Genomic DNA, 17809 nt, shown 5'->3' with positions numbered 1-17809 from the left:
CAGCATAAGAGTGGCTGCCAAAGTTTATTGATTTACTTTCACAATTAAGATAGAATTAAGATAGGAAATAGACTTGCAGCTGTATTCATCAAACTGTAATGATTCCTCTTACTTTTGATAGGTGGAGTAATTAGAGAATGGCATCTGTGAGGAGCCCCATGTTTTCTATTCTGAAATCATGGGCAATAAATTGGCTATCAAGCATCCTTCATCCACCAGAACCCTCAGCACGTGTCTATCCCCAGCCACATTTACTTGGGGGTCATCTGAGCCACCAGAATGTGTGTTCAATGCTTTACAAAAGGTAGAATAGTAGAATACATTGTTGGTACATTGTACCAGGGTCTTGAGAGTACGGACAAGAAAAATAGGTTGAGATTTGCAAAACTGACCAGGAGATTTAGACACCCAGTTCCTATTGAAATAATGAGAAATGTGTGGCTAAATCCCTCCAGGACCATATTTTGCCACCCTATCTCTCACAGGGTAGTATCTTACTCTGCAAATAGTCATTGACTTTAATGGGATCATCAATGGCATAAGGTACTACTCAGTGGGAGCAAAGGTGTGTCAGTCTGATGCTTAGTCAGCTATGAAAAGCTCAACCTTGAACTTCATGCAGCAGGCAAAATAAGGGTAAAGTTGAACCTCATCCCAAAGCTGAAACCAAGCTCTGAACCTTTCTTTTGAAGTTAAAATATTTCCTTGGTCTTTCATTTTTCACACATGTCCAGGTGCTACCAGAACCCAAAAGTAAGAAAACGTCATGACAATATATTTTCACAGTATTTCTATCCCACTTAGAAAAGAGCTAGCATTCCCAGAAAACTCATTCTCATGACATTTCTAAGCCAATTCCGTACATTCAACCAACTGAAAGCATTTATTATAAACCTGACCTTCTGGTTACTCTTCTGAATTGGTCATGGTAGGAATCTGGCACACAGTTCTTAAAAATACCTTTTTTGTTGATGAACCTTTGTTAGATCCAGTTAGTATGTAGGAGTTCTCTATTTTATAATTACCTTTAAAACACCAGGAAGTATTTAGAGCAAAGGGATAGGACCTCCTTCGTTTACATGTCCAAAATAGTTACCATATTCGAAGTAATCAGTTTTACAGATTGCTTGACATCCATACATTTGATCATTACCACCTTTCAAGAAATCACCCTTTTAACATGCTACTGTTGCTGGCTGTAGTACAAACTACGGCTGTAGTTAAAATACCTGCCAATTTTCAGAGCTGCTTGGGTTGCACCTATGTCTCCAAGAGACATTATCCTGGGGAACAGTGCAGTTAAAAAGATTGTGTATCATTGAAAAAGTATGCGTCAGAAAATATTAATCCATGCTTCCAAGATCTGGATGTACAAGTAGTTGGTATCTTAATCTGTTTCACTTCTGTAATGAAGTTTCTCTTATATTTGCTTAAGTTAACAACTTCAACTAGATAGAATTTTATTTCAAGCCATGAGTTTCATCTAGAAATGGAAACGGATATTAAAATGATTAGCTCAACAAGTCACCTTCAAGTCTTCAAGCAGAAAGGCCAACAGGCATAATAGTTGAGGTTACAGCTGGTCAAAAAGTTTCCAATAAAGCACATTTCCTTTTGAAATGTTGATTTCATTAAATCAGCATTTTCCCAGAATGTAATCAACTTTGTCAGACTTTTTAGTGATAAAATTATCAAAATGATTTTTTTATGAAAAAGTTGGCATATTTTGTTTTGTTGAGGAAAAATGTTTTATTTCAACTATCATTTTGATATTTGTTATAATTAAATGTAACATAATTTATATGATATTATAAAAGTCAAAGTGCTTAGACTCCTATCATGTAACAACATGATGTCATTTTATATATTTTTGTTATACCAATTATAATAGGAAATTACTGATTATAAAAAAAATATAAAATCAAATCAAAGTCAAAATGGAAACAAATTTTTGGGGGAGGAACAAAACTCTTTGACCCAAAACAAATGTTTTTTAGCAATTTTTGATTCACAGGTAATTTTGCAATTTCAACTTTTTGTTCCAACTCAGAACAAAAATATTTAGAATTGTCAGAATTTCCTATGGAAAGGAAATTCTGAGTTTCAACCAGCTGTCGTTGAGATTTTCAAAGGCAATTGGCGGATTTAACCATTCATCTCTTACATTTTTATGGGAGTTGTGTGGCTAGATCCCCATGTCAGCTTTGCAAAATCTCAAGCTACATCTTTATCTCCATTACTGACTTCCTGTGAGTGAACACAGAACTGAAGACCGCTACTGAAAGTGACTTTCCACTAAGGAGGATTATTTTCGAGGTGGTTCAGTGATCATCCAGACTCCTAAGGTTTGGGGTTTGGCCTGGGTAAGCCCCTCAAAAGACTGATTCTTATCCAAACCTGTAAGGAGAATCAAGGTGAATATTATTCTTAAATGGTGTCCTCCTGTTCTTCCAGTGAGAACACTTTGATTACTCTTTTCATTTTCATGTAATTGAGATATTTTTAGGGCCCAAGACGTTCCATTCTAAAAATGGGTGGAGATTCCTCTGAGGTTCTTTTGCCTCGACCCTAAACAGAACCAGTTCACTTATTCCTAGCAACCATTCCTGGAACGATACTGTGATTTGGGAATATGACTGAACAATTTATGAATTCTGTGTGAGATTTTGAACCTTATGTGTCTGTGTCAGGCTGCAAACACCATTCTGAATGTGCAGCTTTTTGTCTTCTGCATGGTCTCTTTACCTCTGTTGGGTTAACATTCCAAAGGATGGTGGCAAAAGAATAACAGTAGAGGGTAGTTGACTCTTAAGTATCCTATCTTTGGAAATCATTTTACTGTGGACAAGACTAGTCCCTGCCCAGAAAAACTGGTTTAGCAGTGAGGAGGTTGCAATAAAGTCACCTGGCAAAGGTCTGTGCTCATGAGGGGGGGCTAGTAAGGATATCACCTGGCACAGTGGGACGGGAAGCTTTCAAAGGACAGAAGCTTTTCTGCTCAGGGGTTCTTTTTCTCCAGTCCATGAAGAAGAAGCAACCCAGCGTGTAACGCCTCATGAGGTAGGGACACCCTGCCTGCTGGAACCCAGTTGATTCCCCGCAGACTTATATGGGGATGGTGAGCTTGACAGTAAGGGACATTGAGGTTTAATATGTTTATTGTGTTATTTGTTCTGTACGCTCCTGTGCTGTACATGATTAAGTATAAAGGAGCATAAATGCGTTGGACTATGTGAAGGGTGTGTGTTGACTGTTTGACAACTACTGCATGCCAAGTGATAAAGCAGAAGCTTCACACCTTTAGGGTGAAGTTTTGGTAAAGGACTGTGTTTTAAGTACTGGGGAGTCTCAAGGGTCAGCAGTGTGCCCAGAGGGGACAGGTGGATGGACAGGGGCTCCAACTCTCAGAAGGGAGTGCCATATAGAAGGTCTGTACCCTGAGAGGTTACCTAGGGGACCCCGAGTTTGGGGCAGTGGCTGGACTCTGTTCAGGCTGCAGGGGCTTAACATTCCTCAAGGGATCCAGAGACTTGGATTGTCCCCACAACAGTCCTAATGGGTGGCCACTCGCTAGCATCTGTGACAGACACACAACCTTTAAATATAATGTGAATATTTCTGTATCTCTATTATATAACCTTTTAAGTGCGAGATTTTATGAATATTGTAATACTTCTGCTAACTTTTGGTTCTGAACCGTGAATTAAGCTAGGCTTGTTTGTAAAAATGCAGACCTTTTGAGCTGAGTTTAAATTATAATGAAACCAGCAGAGGTTTTCTTATCTCATTTCCAAAGGAATGCAAGAATTCACTGCTACTCCATCTGTCTTTTGATGCCCATTCTGGAAATGGTGTCAGACATGATGCCCTTTTCCAAATTATTCCATTATTTTTGCATGATTAAACCATCTGTATTAGGCTACGTTACTCTCATATCGTTCTTGATTACCTTTCTTGGGGCTTGTGTTGTATTGCTACAAGTGGTATGAGTAAAGTAGTTTTGATGCTTTTAAAAACTTCCGGAGCTGCTTATTGTTGACTGTTGACCTCTAACCTGATCATGGAGGGTCTATAATTTTTGGGTAAAATATCATATCTCTGCTAAGCATGCTTACAGAAATAATAATGGACGTTATTGAAGCTGTAATAGGAAGTAGGTGAATATAAATAATTGTGTTAGTACGCTTTTGTTACATTAGTGGCATGTTTTACGGGTGTGAGGCCAAACGCGAGAGTGTGGGTTCTAGTCAGGCTAAGGCAGGGGTTTTTAGTTAAAATTATATAGGCCTGAGGACATACCCAGGTAATAATTTATGCCTTCTCTTGCTGTGCAAGTAAACAGGTGACCTCAAGTTGCACAAATTAGAGGGGATTTGGGGGCCTTCTGCAATATGTTAACTAGGCAATTTGACCTCAGTGATGTACGGGAATTATTAAGAAATGATTGACACAATATATTAATATTAATGAGTAGAAGATTAAGTAAGGAAGTCCGCAATGCCACATATGGATAATGGATAGGTATTAATTTTGTTATGGTCATGGAAGATGATCAAATATGGTTGTAGATTCAAATAGTTACATAAAGAAGGGGTATAAAAGATCCAGTCTAGTTCTCTAATTTCGGGTTTTGTTGGGTCCCTGAGACTTTGTAAACTGAATCAGGACCACCTCTCCACTTACTTTTCCTTCCATCTTTGTTTTTAATGGTCTTGTGATGAGGTGTAATAGACTCAGAGGACCCCTGCTGGAGTCCTCACGGTCCTACCACACCCCACCCCAGGAAAGAACAATAGATATAAGTCCTCCAGGCTGCCTAGGAGCTGCTGGTCAAAGTAGATTCAGTTGCTGGCAGGAACTAGGGGAGCAAGGAAGGTACTCCTGGCTGGCTGCAGGGACACAAGCAGGACTTCAGCCATGGGGTGAAGGTGCTGGGGCTGCAGGCAAGTGACCCAGGGAACAGAAGCAGCATCAACAAAGTAAAAAGGGATGCAGCAGGTGGTTGTTATTTGTAGGGTCCCTGGGTTGGGACCTGGAGTAGTGGGTGGGCACAGGTCTATCCCACTAGCCACCAGGAAAGTGGCTGCATAAGCCCAGGGAAGGAGCTGAAGATCTGGAAGAGGGTCCGCATTTGTTGGACTTTGATACCTCCCCGGAAGGGGAATGAACTGAACTGTAAACAGTGACTCATCTGCATAGCAGGGGTCAGATGAGGCTTGCTAGGGGGCAAAGGTCTCCAGGGAGGAAGCCCTGGGGGCACTGCTCCATTCCAGAACTGGGATCACTTGAGAGCTAGCCCAGAAGAGGCTGAGGAATAAGTCCTGGGAGTGCTACAGGAAGAGACCAACTGAGCGTACTGTGATAGTTTGACTTGTTGGACTTGTACCCCAGATGGGGTTTGTTTTGTTCACATATGGACTGTATATGACTCGGCTGGTGGGCTGAGTTGCCAAAGATCCACTGAGGAGGGTGGTAGCCGATGGAAGGCACTACGAGCAGCGCAGAGCTGAAAAAGAACAGGCACGCACATATCCGATAGAGGGCGTTCATGAGAGGTGAGTGGATCCCATCACAGGTCTCCATGATGTAAGATTGAAGGTCTCAACAATGCAGGAAATCACTTTCCTGTACTTATTCTCCTCAAAGGCAGCACTTCTGAGAATGACACTAGGGACCATTACCAATTAGCCAATACTGACATCAGCTACACCCCGATCCCTCAAAAAGTTAAGTTCCATGATAAAGAGTGCTAAAAAATAATCAATATCTGAACAACTCATGGTGCAAGAGGAAGGCAAACCAACTTGAATTGGTTGCTTTTAAACCAGCTGAACCTGGGTTAGGTTCTGAAGTCCAGACCTTGTTCTGTCACAGTGAAGCAGGATGACACGTGAATTGTGCTGTTGTAAAGCTAAATTCAACAAGGTGTGTTGCGTGGATGTTAGGCTACCGATGCTTTTGCATTGTCCCATGATTCAGGTTTACTGGAACAAAAGCCTAAACTATTTTGCATTCTCCCACCCTTAGTTCAGTGGTACCCATGCTCTTGGGAAGCTGTTCAGAACATACTGAATTAGAGTCAGTGAAAGGATAAAAATTGTGAATTACATTGCTGAGCATGGAAGGTGTTGATTAAACTACTTCAACCTTTTTTGGATCGTGCTCCATATCACTAGCTTAGGATATTTTTTATTGGAACAGTTGATCAGCTATCAGTCACACAGAGTCTAGGCTGCATTAATCACATTTTAACTCATCTAAGGAGGATGGTGTGAATATGATAAAATAAGACTTCTTGAAATCTGATGAGTGCAAACAGATGACGGGTGACAGTGATATTTTCAGTACGAGCTGGGAAACTGATCTCTTTTGCATCTTTTACCTCTCCTGACATTTTAATGGAAGAGATGCAAAACTAAACCTGTCCTCCTTTGCTAATCATTTCAGAATAAATGTATCTAAAAGTAGTAATGCAAATATGTAAAGGGGGGGTGGGTCAGAGGGGAGGAAATTAGTCCAGATTGCCTCTTTCTGTTAATATCTCTGGTACCAATATTCTCACTTATGAGTTTTAACATACCTGTGTGATTAGCACCAAAATATGATACTGCCAAAAGACGTTTTACAGTACAGATGGCAGTGTCCACTGATACCTGTTTAACCAATAAGGATTTGAGACAGCATGTACTAAGACTTAGACTTGGGAGTGAGAAGCATTAACTATATCCCATCACTTGATTAATTGATTGAGGGATATGTGAAGCTCTTGAAAGATTTGAATTTAAGTGGGTTTTTTTTAACTCCAAGTCTCAGTAGTGGGTTAAATGTAAGTATCTGGGATTTATTCAGGATAGACTAGTCTGTGGGATGGCTTCACTGTGTTCTATATGTACCTTTTAACTATGAGTTTATGGCATTATCTATATGGCAGTAAACAAACTGCACTACCCATCCAGCTTGGGGCTCTGCTGTGCCTGCAAGCCCTGCTAGAGCTCCAGGCACAGCCCTGAAGATGCAGCATCCATTTTTCTCTGTATCCAGGTGGACCTGCTAGCTTGTGTGGACAAATGGAGGTTCTACAGCCTTGCCTTTCCCTACCGGCTGTGGAGAGGCTAGTGCCTGCAACAGCATTAGCTTCATGCATATGCTTTGTGCTCCATGCAAACCTGGCATAATGTGGTCCTTGCATTCCCCATATTAGGCCAGGCTTTGCATGGAGCACAGAGGGCATGAGGCTGCTCTTGCCCTCCAGCCCAACCCAACCCGCTACCTCTTTCTCTATATACATGTGCAAGGCCAGGCACCATTGTCTGAGGGTAGATCTACATTGCAGCTGGGAGCAAGCCTCCCAGCCTGGGTAGACAGAGATTTGCTAACAGGGCTCAAGCAAGAGTGGTAAAAATAGGCGTGTGGCGCCCGCCCAAGCTCCAGCCCAAGCCAGAATGTCCGTATTGTTATTTTTAGCATGCTAGCTTGAGCCCCACTAAGGCTGTGAGGCGTTTTATATTGCCATCCATCACTGTAGTATATGAGCATCTTCTATGTAAAATTGATTGCAATGGCTCTAATTAGGTTAAGTAGCTCTTCCAATCAGTCATGGAACACACACACAATTCATTGACACCCAAAAGGGAAAGGATCTCAATCTATCCATGGTTAGAAGTGGCTGCTAACATTTCACAGTATGAATCAATGAGAATTTTCATGTTGGAATAAACTTGAAAATAGGGGAACTGTTGTGCAAGTCTAATTCCCAGTGAGGCAGTATCCACATGACAAACCATCCCCACAAACTGGGACTTCTGTTGGCAATCTCAGTAGAAAAGCCCAGGACTTGACCGGGGTGTGGAGATACTGCCAACTAAAAGCACAGACACTACAAATCAGTGTCTGGGACACCAGCTCCTGGAATTCTGTGATTACAACAGACTCTCAGCTTCTATTTAAAACAATGAACAATCAAAACAGACCAAGTAAGGTTCCGTGTCTCATGGTGTAGAAGAAAAGCTTGAAAACATGAACAGACTTTAATCCATGCAGGGAGGCTTTGAGTCTTCAGACAGCCCGAAGCAATAGCGCCTAGCAGAGTGAGCTGCCCCATGTGTCTCAATGGAATTTTAACTCCAAGCCCTATTGCTTTTTTGAGGTCACCTCAGCAGACGATGCTGTGTGGATGCAAGATAGAACTGGACGGATGTCACACCCTCACTCCCCATGGAAAATTTCAACTTTTCATTTAAAAGAAAATCTAAGTCAAAACTTTCTGTGGACATTTTTTTTTAAACAAAAGCCCAATGTTCAGCTGAAAAAACATTTTGACTGAAAAATTTGGACCATCCCTTGTGTATCAGGCCTGGGCCACTCGCGCAAATACATACTGGCTACTGGGTAAGTATTTGGAAGACTCCCAGTAATGCTGTCACCCCCGCCTATCTGGAGGAGGATCTCTGCTACTACTGGGGAGAGACTGGCCCCTGCTCCCAGTGCTGGGGTGGTGGGGGAGAAGGGAGCCCCACTGATGCCTCCCACTTTGAGTGCAGCCGGGGGCATAACACAGGGGCAGGATTTGTCACTGTGTGCCTATTGTCTGCCCTGAAGACGGAACAACTTTCTCACCCCAAAACTAGCCCTTCTGATTCAGGGAAGGGGGTGCTTGCATTGTTGTTGCTTTCCTTGTCAATTTTCTATTACACTATTGTCTAAAGACCCCACTTCAGATCTGGGCCCCACTGGGTTAGGCACTGTTCAAACACAAGGCAGAGAAAGAGCATGAGGGAAAATAAACCCAGAGAGAAGTAACTTATAGAAGGTCACACAGGAGGTCAATGGCACAGCATGGAGTAGAACCCAGGTCTCCTGATTCCCAGTCCAGTGTCCTATCCACTAGATCATGCTGCTTATTGCCAGGACCGGCTCTAGCTTTTTTGCCACCCCAAGCAGCAAAGAGAAAAAAAAAAAGATAAAGCCGCGATCGGCGGCACTTCGGCGGCAGCTCTACCGCACCGCTTCATTCTTCGGCGGCAATTCGGTGGCCGGTCCTTCCCTCTGAGAGGGACCGAGGGACCCGCCGCTGAATTGCCGCCAAAGACTTGGACGTGCTGCCCCTTTCCATTGGCCGCCCCAAGCACCTGCTTCCTGCGCTGGTGCCTGGAGCCGGCCCTGCTTATTGCTTATACTTGTTCTGCAGATGAAAAGAGGGCTTCCATCTCCAACACTATTAATTTGGTGTCCTTCGCCAGCACTGAAAACACAGTCTCAGGGACTCCGTTTTGGGTCTGTTCTCTTGGAAGCCACAAACTCCACAGAGCACAGGCGTGGAACTAAATTCATTTTTGTTATAATTCAGTAGTATTTTAATGACATCATTTCTATTTGGATTCCCTGGTAAACTCAGTTCCATTACGAAGCTCCTGCTGCTTACATAGTTAGACCAATAGATGTAAATAATCCAACAGACAGTGTGAACTCTGCTTTGACAAGCTGTAGTACAGAACCCCATGCTTGCTTTTTCTTTCATCAGATACACTCACTCTCCCTCCTTCTTCTATCGGCCACTGGGGGATGTAAAATGAAAAACTGCCTGATTGTGAATTATGACAGTAAAAGTTTATATGCTACTAAAATGAAGTTATGGTACCTGGGAGCTCAGTCAACTGACAATGTTAAATGATACATTTTAAAACTAGTTCTGAGATAACACCACAAAGGGAGCCACACATGCAGAGGTGAGGTAGTGCTGTTCTCCGACAGGCGGCGAGGCATCGCTGTGCAGAACAAAGTCTGGAGAAGGATGAGGGAAAACTACTGTACTGATTACAGTTGATCCTTATTGATCCAGAGAGATCTAAAGGGGACTGCTTAGGGGAGCGAGAGATGTTTACAACCTTGAGGTACGGATGAAAGTGTATGAGGATGAAAGAGGAAAGCAGAGATTCTTTTTTAATTCCTTTGACTGGTCACTCTCTCAAACTGAAGTCGTTTCCTTCTCCTCCTCATTCTAATTAGGTTAAGTAGCTCTTGCAAACTGAACTAAGAATGCCAACAGACAGCTTAGGTCAAGTAAGGCTATTAGTTTTCACTGGCACAACTGCAAAAGGAAAAGTTATTTTTTTCTTATTCCCCTTTTAGCAAAGCCTTCTGGGGAAAAGCTGCTTTCTAATGCTAGCGGACTTCACATTGGAAACGGGGGAGTGAAGAAAGCTGTTGTTTTTCTTGGTGATAAGCAGGCTGAGTTCCCAGTTAGAATAAGGGCTTGATATTGCCTTGTAGAGTTTTGCTCTGATATTTTAGCTCCTCTGCCACTCTGTGGTTTCAGTTTGGTTTTGTGTGTTAACTATATTTGATCATCCTTCAAGAACTGAACTTCTGGAAATTCAGTCTAACTAATGACTGGCTTCCTTCTGTGAAACCCAATCTTTACAGTTACCAAAAGAAAATCTGCTTCTGCAATTATGATGTGCACAGCATATCTGACAGGCAGGGGGAAACTTTTAAAGTATTGCAGTTACCCAAAATTCTTGAGGTGTTTTGGATTGTATGTGCATATGTGCCATTGTCCTTTACTTGATGGAATTTGAAGTGCTGAAATGTGTCATAAGCTCTATACTACCAAGAGGCCAAGTGGTAGGGGTCTGTGCTTATAGAGTATTTACAAATAGCTATGGTGTGCAGCATAAAGAGGACCAGAAAGGCCTAGCTGTTGCAGATCCCTGGCCAGTATGTTAAGCAACAAAAAGGCAAAGCTTCCTATTTTTTCAGTGACTGGTGGATGGTGCTGCTGGAAAACCTGAAGCACTTTGACTTTGCCTTCTCAGATATTCATTAGCACATTTCCCATTCACAGCAAAGTTTGAGAAATGTGATTTTGTTCCAAATGGTGCGGGGGGGGAGGGAGGAAGGAGAAAGAGACTGGGACTTGCTGGACAAGAAGACTGGATCTGGGTGCTGTTTTAGGGAGACTGCAAATGGCTGGGTGAACAGACTAGGATTGGGAGCCAGTAGGTGGGAGGGAGACTGAGATTGCATGAGGAGCTACAGAGAGACTTGGACTGGCTGGGAAAGGAGACGGGAACTAGGAACCAGTGGGGAGGGAAAGGTGGAGAGGAAGGGGCAGAGGCACATCCGACAAGGTGTTGTGGGGGAGAACTGGGACTTGCTGGACAATGAGCCTGAGACAATGAGTGGGGGGGGGGAAGGAGGAGGGCAGGGAAACTGAGGTTGAATGAAGAGTTCAGGGAGAGAGACTGGGACTGGGAGCCAGTTAGGGCAGGAATGTGAGCAAGGGGGAGTGGCTGGATGCCAGGGTGAGAGAAGAGACAAATTGGATGAGGTGTGTCGTTCTGAGACTGGCTGGATAAGGAGACTGCAGTGGAGTTAGGGGTAGACTGAGGTGAGACTAGGATTTGCTGGGCAAGGAAAGTGGGACTGGGATGAGACGTCTGAGGAGTGGAAAGTGGAAGATATTAATAATTTTGTCTCAAGAGCAGGGTTTAATAGGGTGCCATAAATAAGGCCTGGGGGCTCCTATTGCTCAATGAGAAAAAAACAAAATATTGAATAACTTCTCTCAAAGTGAGCACCATTCATTCTGTGCACTCAGTGAGTGTCCTGTGGAAAAAATAGTATGTGAGCATGTAACTAAAGACTGCATTGCATATACACATGAGGTTTAATTAAGGTTGTATGGGCAACCTTAATTCCGCATTTCCCAATTTTAAAATACTTGACTTTGCAACCTTAATAATGTTCTCTTTAATGTAGATTTTTTGTGTGTGATACAAGTATATAGAAGATGATCAGAGAGGAAGGATAGTCCAATGTTCAGGGTGCTAAGTAGAGACCTAGGTCAATTCCCTGATCTACCATAGAGTCCTTTGTGACTTTGGATATGTAATTTAGTTTCTCTATGCCTAAATTACCCATCTGTAAAGGGGTATAATAGATGCGTTAAAGACTGTGAGACGCTCAGATAATGGGGCTATACAAATATCTATGATAGAATTCAAAGCACCCATCACTGTAGGATCTGTGTGATCTTACACAAGCTTATATTTCAGTAACTTATATGTGACCTACCTCTTAGCCAGTTGAATAAACTAACACTGCTTCAAATATTTGCTTCACTAGGCAATTGGTTCCCAAACTTCCTAAATGAGGGTAATTTGGAGAGATTCTACTTCTTCTTGGCTTCATTAATGGTGGTGAACACCTTGGGGTTCTGGACCATTTCACATAGGTAAGTACCAGAAAATGAGGCTCTGACACTTCACTAGTGTGTGTGTAGGATTTCTCATTAAAATTACAAGTAAACCTTATAACAAAGCAGTGCTGACTGAGCAGCCTAGAGGTAGTTCATTGGATTACCATGCAGAGGGTCAGAGTTCAGGATTTTCTCTCTTCCCTCTTGGAGAGAAGGGGCTAGAAAGTACTTTGGCTGGGATAAGATTAAAAACAAAATATACATCCTTTGTCCCAGTTGTTTAAGGGGTCTTAAAAATCTAAAATTCTGTGAAGAATGCTAACACTAAAGATGGAAGGGAACTGTTTAGGGGAATGTAAGTATAATGGGATGGAATAGAACAAAGGAATGCACAGGGAATGTTTCCTGCTTCTCAGCTGTATACTAATGTCAGCTAGACTCCCTGGTGGAGATGGTGGAATGACTCCAGTCACTCAAATGCAGGAATCAATTCTATATTGCCAGTAGGCCTTAGATTATATAATCCAGGGGTTCCCAAACTGTGGCCAATAGGACCACCAATAATGTTTGCAAAACTGTCTGGGGACATGGTGCTGTCTCTACCTCCTTGTTTCCAGCTGCTGAAACCTATTAAAATCCAGAAATACACTAAATACATAACTAATATTTTCCCTCTAATCATCAGTTGTTGTGGGGATGCTATTCAGTCACCAACAGTAGGATAGGCAGCCCACACCATTGCAAATGGGAAGGAAGGGGTCCAACAGATAAACTCTCTCTATTAAAATGTGATTCACACTATTAAAAACATCGAGAACCCTTGAGATAAACTAATTGAACTTTGCTAATTCTAATTTCTATGATTCTTCTGCTGGAAGGCTGGTAGCTTGATATGGGCACTAAGTATTCTTGAAGTGAATACCTCTGAGGGAAATGTGCTTCTAGTAACAGGGCCTGATTAAAAATCTGACTTGTTTTATTACAGATTTCCCTAACTTTGCAACACCAAGGACCACGCTGGCATCTTGCCAACCACATAAATGCCATATCTAATCCAAATCTGAATTTATATCACAAGAAAGCAATGTCTAGTTGCTAATCTAGAGGGTTAGCTCTGGACTATATTTTTGACTCAGATTCTTGCAATGGATAGATCAATTTCTTCTCTGTGTACCTCAGTTTCCCCCATATAAAGTGGAATACCATTATCCACAAGTTCAGTATAGTGCTTTGAGGCCCATTGCTGAAAAATACAAGTACGAATTATTCAAAAAGTACTGTATTTTCCTAAGTGTTAATTTATTTCATGCCTGTTCCTTTAAATTATCAAGACTATAGACTACTACCTAGTTTTTCTACAGCACTTTTCATCAGTAGATCTCAAAGTGCTATTATCTGCATTTTACAGATGGGGAAAACTGAGGCACAGGGAGGGAAGTGACTAGCCCAAGGCCACACAGCAAAATCCCAGCAGAGCAAATCCTTAAAAGGAGGGTCATATTGCTTTGGGTTTTTTTATTTGCAGATACAGCAATCTGAATCAAGAATATGACCAAGGGTTCAGAGGAAGCATCCTTGACAAGAAACTTCTGCAGCATGAAAAGTCTCCCAAGTTTTATGACAGTGTCCTAGAATATTCTTCCACTTTGTCTCCTATGGAGACAGCCCTATAAAATTTTACCCTTAATTGACAGACCTGGCATCAGAGTGCAGTCTACCTGCTTTGTTGCAGTCTGTCATCTGGCATATTTTAATGAAACTGCCTATGTATTTATGAATGGCCTTAGCAATAATACCGATTTGTTGTTATATTTTTTACCAAGTACCACAAACAACTGCAAGCTTAGGGCCTGTCCCTGTAGCTGCTCCAGCAGCATAATTCCAGTTGCTGTCAATGAGAGCTCCACAAGCAAAATGGCTACAGAGCAGAGCCTTTTAAATGGTGAGGGGAAATGTATAATGTGTTAACAGATGTATTTAATTATGGCTTAAACTGAATAAAGTCACTTAAAATTTTGTTTAGGAAATCATTGAGTCACACATTTACATATAAACAATTTTAAAATATCTTGTTTGGAGACAGTGTTGCGTACTAGACGGAACAGTGGGTTGGAACTCAGGAGATTTGTGTTCTATTCCTGGCTGGATCACCTTGGGCAAATCGTTTCACCTCTCTGGACCTTGATTTCCCCCTTTGTAAAATGGGATAATACTGGTCCCTTTTGTAAAGCACTTTAAGAGCTACTAATGAAAAGCACTCTGTGCAAGAGTTAGGTGGTACTATTATAATTATTTAAATAACCCCAATTATTTTGCTCATCAAATGCATGTACAGGAATCACTTCACTCATCACCTCTGGAATACAGTAGCTATTTAACAACCTCACCTGGCAAAAATACAATGGAGTTTTTAAATGTAAGAATACTATATCCAAAAAAAACCCTGAAAGATAGGGAAATAACTCCCTACTTTGGAATTTGACATGTTGACAGTGGGGCTACTAATCATTCCCTTGTCAGCAGTGTCATGGGATTTTAATGACTACAAGTAGGTGAGACCCTTTTAAAATCTCACTGGGAACATGGAACAGTTAGCTTCACAGTTCTCTTCCCTTAAACACTGTGCTGGGGGATTTGCTGTACAGGGTACATCTACACAGCAAAAAAACAAACAAACAAATCCCACAGCAGTGAATCTGAGAGCCCCGGTCAACTAATTTGGGCTTGTGGTATGGGGTAAAAATAGCCATGTAGTCATTCAGGCTTGGGCTGGAGGCTGGGGTCTGAAACTCCATGATGGGGGAGGACTCTGAGCCTAGGCTTCAGTCCAAGCCTGAACATCTACACAGCTATTTTTTGCTCTGTGGCGCAAACCTGAGTCAGTTCACCCAAACTCTGAGACTCGTCGTTGCAGTATTTTTTGCTGTGTAGACACATGTGCCCATAGTGGTTCGGAGGGAAGAGAACTGCCTTCTATAAAAGTGACAGGTTCTTTTGCAATAGGGCTTGCATCCAAGTACTGACCAGATCTGTCACTGTTAAGCTTGTGGGATCTGATTTAATCCCTGAGAAAATCTACAGTGTGGTCAACTCTCAAGACTTACTATGTATTATTTCTATTGCAGTAGAGCCTAGGAGTCACAGCAGGACCTCACTATGCTAGGGAAAAAGAACAAAAAGACAGTCCCTGCCCCAAAGAGCTTATTGCAAATGTCACCATATTTGGTATGTGACCCAGTGTGCCTGGGGCAGCCCTCAATATAAATGCCAAGATCAGGGCAATCTGCAAACAGGAGAGCAGATACTCCCAAAACTGGTGGTTAACACTGAAGTTAAATTCTCTAACCAGCCACAGACTGCACTTCTGATTTCCCACACTAGTTATCAAGAAGTTAAAAAAGGAAATCGCACAGTGCCCTTATTGCATTCCAGTTCTCTGGCTCCCAATCTGCACCTAGGTCCAGTACAGTGAGAAGTTATTTTAAAATTCTGCTCACATAAGCAAAATGTTTTTCTGAACCCCAAAGGGTCAGCCACATTACCAGGTCAGTATTAGGTTGGATCTTACCCAAAATACCATTCTGCCAGCCAATCCTTTAGTGTCTAAATCTAAAGGTTTATAGTAAAACAAAAAAAGGGAGAACAAGAAGAGACATGTTAAATGGTTAAGCAATCAGATACATACGGAGACTTCAAAGTCCATATATCAGGTTCTTAGCAGTATTGGTGAGTTTGCTGGCTTGAAAGTCCCTCTGGAACACATCAACAGCTTGGATGGGTCATTCAGTCCCTTGTTCAGAGCTTCAGTTTGTAGAAAAGCATCCCAGAGGTCTGAAGCAGGAATGAACACAAAATGGAGAAGATGCAACTGCCTTTTACATTTGTTTGCCATGTGACTGGTACTTCCTGTGTCCCAAACACAAGCTTCACAGCACTATCTGGCATGGAAAAGCCTTAGAGTTCTGTCCATAGACATGCCCCTACATATCTTGCTGACTCATAAGGTGTAGTCCCTGGTCTTTCAATGGGTTTATTGTACAGCTGATGACCCTTGATGGGCCACTGAACAGGCTAGGCAGTGCTGATGCTAGGCAGTGCTGATGCCAATCTGTCTGGAGTGTTATCCAGAAACACAGCACAAGTTTGTAAATATAGATATTCCCTAGATATCTATTACCCACAATACAAAGGTGATACAAACATATAAACAAGATTATCATATTTAGTGATATTCTAACTTTTCCACTGATACCTTACATGATATAGCTGGTAAGATTCATTGCACTTTTATAATGATGATGGGCAATCGCTCGTTACCAAGTTTGATCATCTTCCATGGGAGTTACGGGTCCTCAGGTGGCTAATGAGGCCAATCCTTGAACCACACGTTCTATTACAATGAGGGTAGATGTTTTCAGGCTCAGCAGGAGGCTGTTGACCATGACTGGAAACCAGTCTCTCCTTCCTCCTGCGCCTCTTGTCCGCTTCGGCTTGTCGGTGAGCAAGTTCAAAATGCAGGGGACCATCACATAGGACTTCACTCCATTTTAAGCGATCCTGGGCAAATGTCTCCCAAGTGTCAATGTCAATATTACACTTTTTTGTCCTTCAGCAAGTCCTTATAATGCTTCCATTGTCCACCCACATTACGCTGCCCTTCTTTCAGCTGAGAGAACAGGACCTGTTTCGGGAGGCGATGCTCTGGCATCCAGACAATGTGACCAGTCCAGCAGAATTGCTGACGGATGATCATTGCCTCGATATTAGTGGTCTTTGCCTCTTCCAGAACACTAATATTTGGTGCACCTATCTTCCCTTTAATCTTCAGAATCTTATGAAGGCTGTGTTGATGGTGCCTCTCAAGGACTTTCAAGTGGTGTCTATAGGTTTTCCAAGTTTTGGACCCATACAACAGTGTTAGGAGAATAACAGCTTGATAAACAAGAAGCTTGGTGTCTGTTTGAATGTTGTGATCTTCAAAAACCCTGTGCCATAAACTAGAAAAAGCTACACTGGCACAGCTCAGGAGATGTTGAATTTCTGCATCAATACCTGCCTTGGATGAAAGATGACTTCCAAGGTAGAGGAAATAATTGACATTCTCCAGTGTCACTTCATTGATTTTGATAGAGGGGCATGTAATACCTCATTTGGAGAGGGCTGATAGAGCACTTTAGTCTTCTTGATATTAAGAGTGAAACCAAGACATGTGTAAGCATCGGCAAACACATTCAAGATAGTTTGAAGATCTTTCTCAGAGTGGGTAAAGATTGCGTTGTCATCAGCATACTGAACAGCTTTCCATCCATTCTGTAAATGATTTCAACGCCATCTGTAAACTTCCCAGCAATTAGGTAAAGAATGATGGCAATAAAAACCGCAAACATGGTTGGAGCGATGATACAGCCCTGTTTGACTTCTGTTTGTACTTTGAAAGGTTCACTCTGGGAACCAGTGCTGCTCAGAACAGTCACTTTCATGTTATCATGAAGCAATTGAGGACATTGATGTATTTATCAGGACATCCATTCTTAGAAAGTACAGTCCAGAGGGCACGGCGATTCACTGAATCAAAGGCTTTAGTTAGATCAATAAAAGCCATGTACAGTG

At 42.1% G+C, this 17809-nt stretch overlaps 1 protein-coding gene across 8 annotated transcripts in view; it reads left to right on the top strand.

Moving 5' to 3' along the window:
- The window catches only part of SLC15A5 (solute carrier family 15 member 5), a 66144-nt gene extending 51947 nt beyond the window's left edge, over positions 1-14197 (top strand). For all 8 annotated transcript variants that reach the window (XM_065567638.1, XM_065567630.1, XM_065567606.1 and 5 more), the window contains 2 exons: positions 12127-12235; positions 13725-14197. In XM_065567638.1, the coding sequence (XP_065423710.1) occupies positions 12127-12235; positions 13725-13872 (257 nt within the window). In that variant the 3' untranslated portion in view covers positions 13873-14197. The remainder of the gene's footprint in view (positions 1-12126; positions 12236-13724) is intronic.
- Positions 14198-17809: the final 3612 nt, after the last annotated feature.

Source organism: Chrysemys picta, chromosome 1 (assembly GCF_011386835.1).
Source record: "Chrysemys picta bellii isolate R12L10 chromosome 1, ASM1138683v2, whole genome shotgun sequence".
In the NCBI taxonomy this organism is placed as follows: domain Eukaryota; kingdom Metazoa; phylum Chordata; order Testudines; family Emydidae; genus Chrysemys; species Chrysemys picta.
The sequence above is the reverse complement of the archived record's forward strand: the minus strand, read 5'-3'. Positions and strand labels throughout refer to the sequence as shown.